This window comes from Bombina bombina, chromosome 5, assembly GCF_027579735.1.
Source record: "Bombina bombina isolate aBomBom1 chromosome 5, aBomBom1.pri, whole genome shotgun sequence".
In the NCBI taxonomy this organism is placed as follows: domain Eukaryota; kingdom Metazoa; phylum Chordata; class Amphibia; order Anura; family Bombinatoridae; genus Bombina; species Bombina bombina.
In genome coordinates, this window is record NC_069503.1 from 786,618,984 (window position 1) to 786,631,040 (window position 12,057).

Genomic DNA, 12,057 nt, shown 5'->3' on the forward strand with positions numbered 1-12,057 from the left:
TTTAGCAAGGGCATTATATGTCTACAATAGATTTACAGGATGTGTATCTACATATTCCGATTCATCCAGATCACTTTTAGTGTCTGAGATTCTCTTTTTAGACAAGCATTACCAGTTTTGTGGCTCTACCGTTTGGCCTAGCCTCAGTTCCAAGAATTGTTTTCAAAGGTTCTCGGTGCCCTTCTTTCTGTAATCAGAGAACAGGGTTTTTTGGTATTTCCTTATTGGACAATATCTGGGTACTTGCTCAGTCTTCTCATTTTCGAAGAATCTCATACGAATCGACTTGTGTTGTTTCTTCAAGTTCATGGTTGGAGGATCAATTTACCAATCAGTTCATTGATTCCTCAGACAAGTGTAACCTTTTTAGGTTTCTAGAATAGATTCAGTGTCTATGACTCTGTCCTTGTCAGACAAGAGAAGTTTAACATTGATATCAGCTTGTCAAAACCTTCAGTCACAATCATTCCCTTTGGTAGCCTTATGCATGGAAATTTTAGGTCTTAGGACTGCCGCATCAGATGCGATCTCCTTTGCTCGTTTTCACATGCGACCTCTTCAGCTCTGTATGCTGAACCAATGGTTTATTCAAAGATATCTCAATTAATATCTTTAAACCGATTATACGACACTCTCTGACATGGTGGGCAGATCACCATCGTTTAGTTCAGGGGGCTTCTTTGTTCTTCCGACCTGGACTATAATCTCAACAGATGCAAGTCTTACAGGTTGGGGAGCTGTGTGGGGGTATCTGACGGCACAAGGGGTTTGGGAATCTCAGGAGGTGAGATTTCCGATCAATATTTTGGAACTCCGTGCAATTTCAGAGCTCTTCAGTCTTGGCCTCTTCTGAAGAGAGAGTTGTTCATTTGTTTTCAGATAGACAATGTCACAACTGTGGCATACATCAATCATCAAGGAGGGACTCACAGTCCTCTGGCTATGAAAGAAGTATCTCGAATTTTGGTTTGGGTGGAATCCAGCTCCTGTCTAATCTCTGCGGTTCATATCCCAGGTATGGACAATTGGAAAGCGGATTATCTCAGTCGCCAAACGTTGCACCTGGGCGAATGGTCTTTACCCAGAGGTATTTCCTCAGATTGTTCAAATGTGGGAACTCTCAGAAATAGATCTGATGGCTTCTCATCTAAACAAGAAACTTCCCTGGTATCTGTCCGGATCCAGGGATCCTCGGGCGGAGGCAGTGGATGCATTATCTCTTCCTTACAAGTGTCATCCTGCCTATATCTTTCCGCCTCTAGTTCTTCTTCCAAGGGTATTCTCTAATATTCTAAAGGAATGCTCGTTTGTCCTGCTGGTAGCTCCAGCATGGCCTCACAGGTTTTGGTATGCGGATCTTGTCCGGATGGCCTCTTGCCAGCTGTGGACTCTTCCGTTAAGACCAGTCTTTCTGTCTCAAGGTTCTTTTTTCCATCAGGATCTCAAAACCTTAATTTTAAGGTGTGGAGTTTGAACGCTTGATTCTTGGTCAAAGAGGTTTCTCTGACTCTGTGATTGATACTATGTGACAGGCTCGTAAATCTGTATCTAGAGAGATATATTATAGAGTCTGGAAGACTTATATTTCTTCAGGATGGTTTAGATAAAGGTTTGTCCGCAAGTTTCTTGAAAGACAAATCTCTGCTCTTTCTGTTCTTTTTCACAGAAGGATTGCTAATCTTCCTGATATTCATTGTTTTGTACAAGCTTTGGTTCGTATAAAACCTGTCATTAAGTCAATTTCTCCTCTTTGGAGTTTGAATTTGGTTCTGGGGGCTCTTCAAGCTTCTCCTTTTGAACCCATGCATTCTTTGGTCGTTATATTACTTTCTTGGAAAGTTTTGTTTCTTTTGGCCATCTCTTCTGCCAGAAGAGTCTCTGAATTATCTACTCTTTTTTGTGAGTCTCCTTTTCTGATTTTGCATCAGGATAAGGCGGTGCTGCGAACTTCTTTTGAATTTTTTACCTAAGGTTGTGAATTCTAACAACATTAGTAGAGAAATTGTGGTTCCTTCATTATGTCCTAATCCTATGAATTCTAAGGAGAAATCATTGCATTCTTTGGATGCTGTTAGAGCTTTGTAATATTATGTTGAAGCTACTAAGTCTTTCCGAAAGACTTCTAGTCTATTTGTCATCTTTTCCGGTTCTAGAAAAGACCAGAAAGCTTCTGCCATTTCTTTGGCATCTTGGTTGAAATCTTTATTTCATCATGCCTATCTTGAGTCGGGTAACACTCCGCCTCAAAGGATTATAGCTCATTCTACTAGGTCAGTTTCTACTTCCTGGGCGTTTAAGAATGAAGCTTTGGTTGATCAGATTTGCAAAACAGCAACTTGGTCCTCTTTGCATACTTTTTCTAAATTCTACCATTTTGATGTGTTTTCTTCTTCTGAAGCAGTTTTTGGTAGAAACGTACTTCAGGCAGTGGTTTCAGTTTGAATCTTCTGCTTATGTTTTTTCATTCAAATTTTATTCTGGGTGTGGATTATTTTCAGCAGGAATTGGCTGTCTTTATTTTATCCCTCCCTCTCTAGTGACTCTTGTGTGGAAAGATCCACATCTTGGGTAATCATTATCCCATACGTCACTAGCTCATGGACTCTTGCTAATTACATGAAAGAAAACATAATTTATGTAAGAACTTACCTGATAAATTCATTTCTTTCATATTAGCAAGAGTCCATGAGGCCCGCCCTTTTTTGTGGTGGTTTTGATTTTTTTGTATAAAGCACAATTATTCCAATTCCTTATTTTATATGCTTTCGCACTTTTTTCTTATCACCCCACTTCTTGGCTATTCGTTAAACTGAATTGTGGGTGTGGTGAGGGGTGTATTTATAGGCATTTTAAGGTTTGGGAAACTTTGCCCCTCCTGGTAGGAATGTATATCCCATACGTCACTAGCTCATGGACTCTTGCTAATATGAAAGAAATGAATTTATCAGGTAAGTTCTTACATAAATTATGTTTTTTCCATCAGGATATCAAATCATTAAATTTGAAGGTTTGGAAATTGAACGCTTAGTTCTAAGTCATAGAGGTTTCTCTGACTCAGTGATTAATACTATGTTACAAGCTCGTGAATCTGTTTCTAGAAAGATTTATTATAGAGTTTGGAAGACTTACATTTCATGGTGTTCTTCTCATAAATTCTCCTGGCATTCTTTTAGAATTCCTAGAATTTTACAGTTTCTTCAGGATGGTTTGGGTAAGGGTTTGTCTGCAAGTTCCTTGAAAGGACAAATCTCCACTCTTTCTGTTTTATTTCACAGAAAGATTGCTATTCTTCCTGATATTCACTGTTTTGTAAAGGCTTTAGTTCGTATTAAGCCTGTCATTAAATCAATTTCTCCTCCTTGGAGTCTTAATTTGGTTCTGAAGGCTTTACAGGCTCCTCCATTTGAGCCTATGCATTCTTTGGACATTAAACTACTTTCCTGGAAAGTGTTGTTCCTTTTGGCTATTTCTTCTGCTAGAAGAGTTTCTGAGCTATCTGCTCTTTCTTGTGAGTCTCCTTTTCTGATTTTTCATCAGGATAAGGCAGTTTTGCGGACTTCTTTTCAATTTTTACCTAAGGTTGTGAATTCTAACAACATTAATAGAGAAAGTGTTCTTCCTTCCTTGTGTCCTAATCCTAAGAATTCTTTGGAGAGATCCTTACATTCTTTGGATATGGTAAGAGCTTTGAAATATTATGTGGAAGCTACTAAAAATTTCAGGAAGACTTCCAGTTTATTTGTTTTATTTTCTGGTCCTAGGAAAGGTCAGAAAGCTTCTGCTATTTCCTTGGCTTCTTGGTTGAAACGTTTGATACATCAAGCTTATTTGGAGTCGGGTCAAACCCCGCCTCAGAGAATTACAGCTCATTCTACTAGATCAGTCTCCACTTTGTGGGCTTTTAAGAATGAAGCTTCAGTTGATCAGATTTGCAAAGCAGCAACTTGGTCCTCTTTGCATACATTTACTAAATTCTATCATTTTGATGTATTTGCTTCTTCTGAAGCAGTTTTTGGTAGAAAAGTTCTTCAGGCAGCTGTTTCAGTTTGATTCTTCTGCTTTTTGATTTAAGTTTTTTTCTTTCAAAAGTGAAAATAACTTATTTTTTGGGTTGTGGATTATTTTTTCAGCGGAATATGGCTGTTTTTATTTTATTCCCTCCCTCTCTAGTGACTCTTGAGTGGAAGACTCCACATCTTGGGTATTGATATCCCATATGTCACTAGCTCATGGACTCTTGCCAATTACATGAAAGAAAACTTAATGTATGTAAGAACTTACCTGATAAATTCATTTCTTTCATATTGGCAAGAGTCCATGAGGCCCACCCTTTTTATGGTGGTTATGATTTTTTGTATAAAGCACAATTATTTCCAAATTTCCTTTGTTGATGCTTTCTACTCCTTTCTTTATCACCCCACTGCTTGGCTATTCGTTAAACTGAATTGTGGGTGTGGTGAGGGGTGTATTTATAGGCATTTTGAGGTTTGGGAAACTTTGCCCCTCCTGGTAGGATTGTATATCCCATATGTCACTATCTCATGGACTCTTGCCAATATGAAAGAAATGAATTTATTAGGTAAGTTCTTACATAAATTATGTTTTTTCCTCTCCGATAGATCTATCAGACATCTTAGTGATATTTCAGGCTGATGTACATTTTCCTTTCTTTTCTGATGCAGTTGCCCTACCCTATTAACTGGAGGCTGTGTGGACTTCACTGGATCCCCGTGTGAGGATCTTGTGGATTCTAATCATTTTGCCAAATAAGACTTAAAAACAGCTTTTTATGTTAATATTTTTTCCCTTAGAACATATTCTGTGTCCCTAAAACTGAGCATGTACAGACAGCATTGTATTACTTTTTTATGATCAAACAATAAAATGTCTACAATAGGGCTAGTTATTTGTTTTCACTAAATGACCCTATTATAATCCTTTAAATATATTTTTAATATATTAAAATATAGAAATTCAACCTGGTTTAACCCCTTCTTTAAGGTATAGTTAAATGATTAGCTTCCAGCAATGTGTCTGATTGGATTATTTTGTAGGAACCAATATCTTTATATTTTGTATTTTTTTTAAATCACATACACATCTCTAATGCATTTGAAACATTATAAAAATCAAAGAGCACTTTATTTTTTCCTTTCCAATACTTTTAACATATTGGTACTACATGAATTCGTAATATTTATAAAAGTAAACAAATGTTTGCTTTTTATTTATTGTTTAACAATTGTGCCATTATGTTTTGTTTTCAGATTGAAATCTATTGTTCAAGAAGTTTCTAGAGACTACAGAGAACATTTCCATCGGTAAGTTGTTTACTTTTTATTTTCTAGCTCATAAAAAAAATGTACTTTATATTGAACTCTCAGCTAATTACATAGTATATTTCACTTCTGGATTTCTTGCAGTAGACTGTGGGTAAAGGACAATTAATTACTGTATCATTTAAAGAATCAACAAAGTTATAACAATGCAATGTAGCAACATGTTTTCTCTTGCAAGGTGTATCCAGTTCACGGAATCATCCTTACTTGTGGGATATTCTCATTCCCTACAGGAAGTGGCAAAGAGAGCACACAGCAGAGCTGTCCATATAGCTCCCCCTCTTGCTCCGCCTCCCAGTCATTCTCTTTGCCGCTCTAACAAGTAGCATCTCCATGGGAGGGTAAAGTGAATGTGGTGTTAGATTTGTAGTTTTTATATCTTCAATCAAAAGTTTGTTATTTTTAAATAGTACCGGTTTGTGCTATTTACTCTCTGGCAGAAATATGATGAAGAATTCTGCTGAGAGGAAAATGATTTTAGCATGTTGTAACTAAAATCCATTGCTGTTCCCACACAGGACTGAGGAGTACCAGAAAACTTCAGTTGGGGGGAACAGTTTGCAGGCTTAACTGCTTTGAGGTATGTTTCAGTCATCTTTTTTCTAGTCAAGACAAGATAATGCTAGAAAACTGACAAGATTCCCCATGTGGGAAGGGTAAGCCATGTTCTCAAACTTAGTATAGAACTAGAGGCTTATTTAAGTGGGCTCAATAGACTGGTTATCACTTTAGCAGGGCAATCGATTATTTTATTTAGAAAAATACTCTTTATTGACACTTTTAAGCACTTTTGGTGTGTTTATTGGGGTTTTATTCCACATGGCATTATTTTTAGTCACCTAAATTGGGTTCTGAAGGCCCCACAGCTGTGGAGTGGGAGGGGCCTAATTTCGCGCCTCAGTTGCGCAGTTTATTCTGACAGATTTCCTTGCATGCTGCTTCACATGGGTCCAGAGACTGCTTGAGGACTTCAGGAGGCTTGTTTTTCTCAAATCCAATCCTTAAGGGAAGGTAGGGCCACAGCAGGCTGCTGTGGCAAGGTGCTGTAGTTTATTAACCGGTTGTTTGCTTTAGGCGGCTCCGGTTTGGGCATTACAGGGTTAATCAGGCTGAAACTTGCTGTGCAATCATATTGAAGCATTAGGCACATACTGTAAAAATTTCAAGAGATTTAGTTCATTTTTCACCGTTTTGTAAAATTGTGTGCGCTTTTATTATCTTAAAGGCACAGTACCATTTATTGCAAATTGTATTTTTTATTGCATAAAGTGTTTTTCCAAGCCTGCTTGTGTATAATACTAATCTGTTAAACATGTCTGACACTAAGGAAAAGCCTTGCTCTATGTGTTCAGAAGCCATGGTGGAACCCCCACTCAAAATGTGTCCCAAGTGCACTAATGTGTCTATACACTTTAAAGATCATATTGTGTCACTTAAAAATATAGCCCTAGATGATTCTTTGACTGAAGGTAATGAGGATAGTCCGCCTTCCTCTCCCCATGTGTCATCACCAGTTACGCCCGCTCAAGCGATACCTAGTACCTCTAGTGCATTAGCACCTATTACATTGCAACAACTGGCGGCAGTCATGGATAATTCCCTTGCGGCCTTTCTATCCAAACTGCCAGTTTTTCCTAAAAAGCGCGATAGCTCTGTTTTGAGAACAGATGAGGAGCAGTCGGAAGCTTTGGGAGGTTTATCTGATGTACCCTCACAACACTCTGAAGTAGGGGCGAGGGATGTAATGTCTGAGGGAGAAATTTCTGACTCAGGAAAAGTTTCTCAGCGGGCAGAATCAGATTCACTTGCATTTAAATTGGAACACCTCCGCGTACTGCTTAGGGAGGTCTTATCAACTCTGGATGATTGTGACCCTATGGTGGTCCCAGAGAAATTGTGTAAAATGGACAAATATCTAGAAGTCCCTGTATACACTGATGCGTTTCCGATCCCTAAGAGGGTGGCGGATATTGTTGCTAGGGAGTGGGAAAGACCAGGTGTACCTTTTGTTCCCCCACCTATCTTTAAAGGGCCACTGTAAGTAAATATTTTCTATGCCTGTTACTAACTAACTACCCCAAATACGCTTTTTATCAATAGCATTTCATTAACATATCTCTACCGTATATCAGAAATCTTGTCTGCAAATTTAATTGTTTTCCAAACCCACTCCGTGGGTATCCTTTGCTCTGTACCAATACGTTTACAATACCTAGGTTTCAAAATGGCGCTTTAAACACAAAGTTATTGGTTTAAGTATTTTGAACATGCAGTGCTGAAAATAGTGGGCAGGATAACGTGACATCATCGGCGAATAAAAGATATAACTTTTAGAACGTTATGAAACTTCGTTTTGGAGAAAATATAGGCCAGTAGGTTTAATTAATGTTTATTAACTTTAATATGTTAGTTGTTTAGCTTAAAAATTATAACAGAAAGTAATCCTTTAAGAAAATGTTCCCCATAACTGATCCCAGGCGGGACGCGTGCCAGACGGTCCCTAAGGTAGAGGGGGCAGTTTCAACACTAGCCAAGCGCACAACCATACCAATTGAAGACAGTTGTGCTTTCAAAGATCCTATGGATAAAAAATTAGAAGGTTTACTAAAGAAAATATTTGTTCAACAAGGTTTCCTTCTACAACCTATTGCCTGCATTATTCCTGTAACTACTGCAGCGGCTTTTTGGTTTGAGGCGCTGGAGGAGTCGCTCCAGAGGGAGACTTCGTATGACGAGGTCATGGATAGAATTAATGCTCTAAAGTTGGCTAATTCTTTTATCACAGATGCCGCTTTGCAATTAGCTAAGTTAGCGGCGAAAAATTCTGGTTTTGCCATCATGGCGCGCAGAGCGCTTTGGCTTAAATCATGGTCGGCCGACGTGTCGTCTAAAACAAAATTACTGAATATTCCTTTCAAGGGAAAGACCCTTTTCGGGCCCGAGTTCAAAGAAATTATTTCGGATATCACTGGGGGAAAGGGCCATGCCCTCCCGCAAGATAGGCCTTTTAAGGCTAAAAACAAGGCTAATTTTCGTTCCTTTCGCAACTTCAGGAGCGGTCCTGCTTCAACCTCTGCAACCGCAAAGCAAGAGGGTAACACTTCACAGCCCAAGGCAACCTGGAAGCCTTTGCAGGGCTGGAACAAGGGTAAACAGGCCAAGAAGCCTGCAGCTGCTACTAAGACAGCATGAAGGGGTAGCCCCTAATCCGGGACCGGATCTGGTAGGGGGCAGACTCTCTCTCTTTGCTCAGGCTTGGGCAAGAGATGTTCCCGATCCCTGGGCATTAGAGATCGTTGCTCAGGGATATCTTCTAGAATTCAAGGACTCTCCTCCAAGGGGAAGGTTCAACATTTCTCGTCTGTCTACAGACCAGACAAAGAAAGAGGCGTTCTTATGCTGTGTAGAAGATCTACTCAAGATGGGAGTGATATATCCAGTTCCAATTACAGACCAAGGACTGGGTTTTTACTCAAACCTGTTTGTGGTTCCCAAAAAGGAAGGAACTTTCAGACCAATCCTGGATCTAAAAATTCTAAACAAATTCCTCAGAGTTCCATCTTTCAAGATGGAGACCATTCGGACAATCTTACCGATGAACCAGGAAGGTCAATATATGACTACCGTGGATCTAAAGGATGCGTACCTTCATATTCCTATCCACAAAGATCACCATCAGTTCCTAAGGTTCGCTTTTCTGGACAAGCATTACCAGTTCGTGGCCCTTCCCTTCGGGTTGGCCACCGCTCCCAGAATTTTGACGAAGGTGCTAGGGTCCCTTCTAGCGGTACTAAGACCGCGGGGCATTGCAGTAGCACCCTATCTGGACGACATCTTAATACAGGCATCGTCTTTTCCCAGAGCCAAGGCTCGTACGGATATTGTTCTGGCCTTTCTAAGGTCTCACGGGTGGAAGGTGAACACCGAAAAAAGTTCTCTGTCCCCGCTCATAAGGGTTCCCTTCCTGGGAACACTAATAGACTCGGTAGAAATGAAAATATTTCTGACGGAGGTCAGAAGGTTAAAGCTTCTAAGTACTTGCCGAGCTCTTCATTCCATTCCTCGGCCATCTGTAGCTCAGTGCATGGAGGTAATCGGATTAATGGTAGCAGAAATGAACGTAGTCCCTTTTGCTCGAATTCATCTCAGGCCGCTGCAATTGTGCATGCTCAGACAGTGGAATGGAGATTATGCAGATTTGTCTCCTCAAATCCAACTGGACCAGAAAACCAGAGATTCTCTTCTCTGGTGGTTGTCTCAGGATCACCTGTCTCAGGGAATGTGCTTCCGCAGACTGGAGTGTATCATTGTAACGACCGACGCCAGTCTGTTAGGCTGGGGCGCGGTCTGGGGCTCCCTGAAAGCTCAGGGCCTATGGTCTCGGGAAGAGTCTCTTCTCCCGATAAACATTTTGGAACTGAGAGCGATATTCAACACGCTCCAGGCATGGCCTCAGCTAGCGGCAGCCAAGTTCATCAGATTTCAGTCGGACAACATCACGACTGTAGCATACATCAATCATCAGGGAGGAACAAAGAGTTCCTTAGCGATGAAGGAAGTAACCAAGATAATCAGGTGGGCGGAGGATCACTCTTGCCATCTATCTGCAATTCACATCCCAGGAGTAGACAACTGGGAGGCGGATTTCCTAAGTCGTCAGACTTTTCACCCGGGGGAGTTGGAACTCCACCCGGAGGTATTTGCTCAGCTGACTCAGCTATGGGGCATTCCAGAGTTGGATCTGATGGCGTCCCGTCAGAACACCAAACTTCCTCTTTATGGATCTAGGTCCAGGGACCCCAAGGCAGCATTGATGCTCTAGTAGCGCCTTGGTCCTTCAATCTGGCCTATGTCTTTCCACCGTTTCCTCTTCTCCCTCGGCTGGTAGCCAGAATCAAACAGGAGAAGGCCTTGGTAATTCTGATAACACCTGCGTGGCCACGCAGGACTTGGTATGCAGACCTTGTGGACATGTCATCTGTCCCACCATGGACACTGCTAATGAGGCAGGATCTTCTAATACAGGGTCCATTCAAGCATCCAAATCTAGTTTCTCTGCAGCTGACTGCTTGGAGATTGAACGCTTAATTCTATCCAAGCGTGGGTTCTCTGAATCAGTCATAGATACTTTGATCCAAGCTAGAAAACCTGTCACCAGGAAAATTTACCATAAGATATGGCAGAAATATCTTTGTTGGTGTGAATCCAAGGGTTACTCGTGGAGTAAGATTAGGATTCCAAGGATATTGTCTTTTCTCCAAGAAGGATTGGAGAAAGGTTTATCAGCTAGTTCCTTAAAGGGGCAGATATCCGCTCTGTCTATCCTCTTACACAAGCGTCTGGCAGAAGTACCAGATGTTCAAACGTTTGCACAGGCGTTAGTCAGAATCAAGCCTGTCTATAAACCTGTGGCTCCTCCATGGAGTCTAAATTTAGTTCTTTCAGTTCTTCAAGGGGTTCCGTTTGAACCTTTACATTCCATAGATATTAAGTTATTATCTTGGAAAGTTTTGTTTTTGGTAGCTATATCTTCTGCTCGAAGAGTTTCAGAATTGTCTGCTTTGCAGTGTAATTCACCCTATCTGGTGTTCCATGCAGATAATGCAGTTTTGCGTACCAAACCTGGTTTTCTTCCTAAAGTTGTTTCTAATAAGAACATTAACCAGGAAATCATTGTTCCTTCCCTGTGTCCTAATCTAGCTTCTGAGAAGGAACGGCTTTTACACAATCTTGATGTGGTTCGTGCTTTGAAATTCTATTTAGAAGCAACTAAGGATTTCAGACAAACATCATCTTTGTTTGTTGTCTATTCTGGTAAGAGGAGAGGTCAGAAAGAGACTGCTACCTCTCTTTCCTTCTGGTTGAAAAGCATCATCCGATTGGCTTATGAGACTGCTGGGCAGCAGCCTCCTGAACGGATTACAGCTCATTCCACCAGAGCTGTGGCTTCCACTTGGGCCTTCAAGAATGAGGCTTCTGTTGAACAGATTTGTAAGGCAGCAACTTGGTCTTCACTGCATACTTTTGCCAAATTTTACAAATTCGATACTTTTGCTTCTTCGGAGGCTATTTTTGGGAGAAAGGTTTTGCAAGCAGTGGTGCCTTCTGTTTAGGTTACCTGTCTTGTTCCCTCCCTTCATCCGTGTCCTAAAGCTTTGGTATTGTTATCCCACAAGTAAGGATGAATCCGTGGACTGGATACACCTTGCAAGAGAAAACAGAATTTATGCTTACCTGATAAATTACTTTCTCTTGCGGTGTATCCAGTCCACGGCCCGCCCTGGCAATTAAGTCAGGTTAAAATTTCTTGTTTAAACTACAGTCACCACTGCACCCTATGGTTTCTCCTTTTTCTCCTAACCGTCGGTCGAATGACTGGGGAGCGGAGCCAGAGGGGGAGCTATATGGACAGCTCTGCTGTGTGCTCTCTTTGCCACTTCCTGTAGGGAATGAGAATATCCCACAAGTAAGGATGAATCTGTGGACTGGATACACCGCAAGAGAAAGTAATTTATCAGGTAAGCATAAATTCTTTTTTTTTTTTCTTAGTCTATTTTATTTCCCTGTACACTGTATTGTGGCAGCCATCATCCAATTACAGACTCCTAAAAGTATATACTGTGAACTCTTGGACATACTTAGTAGGTGCTGGTGCCTCAAAGTCAGCTTACAAAACAAAAAACACTGTGCACTATTTGATAATGGAGGCCAGGTAACC

The 12,057-nt window shown here is 40.7% G+C and overlaps 1 protein-coding gene across 1 annotated transcript in view; it reads left to right on the plus strand.

The window, feature by feature from the left end:
- The window catches only part of TMX3 (thioredoxin related transmembrane protein 3), a 403,888-nt gene that overhangs the window by 310,750 nt on the left and 81,081 nt on the right, over positions 1-12,057 (plus strand). The window contains exon 12 of the mRNA XM_053714874.1: positions 5,268-5,321. Within this exon, the coding sequence (XP_053570849.1) occupies positions 5,268-5,321 (54 nt within the window). The remainder of the gene's footprint in view (positions 1-5,267; positions 5,322-12,057) is intronic.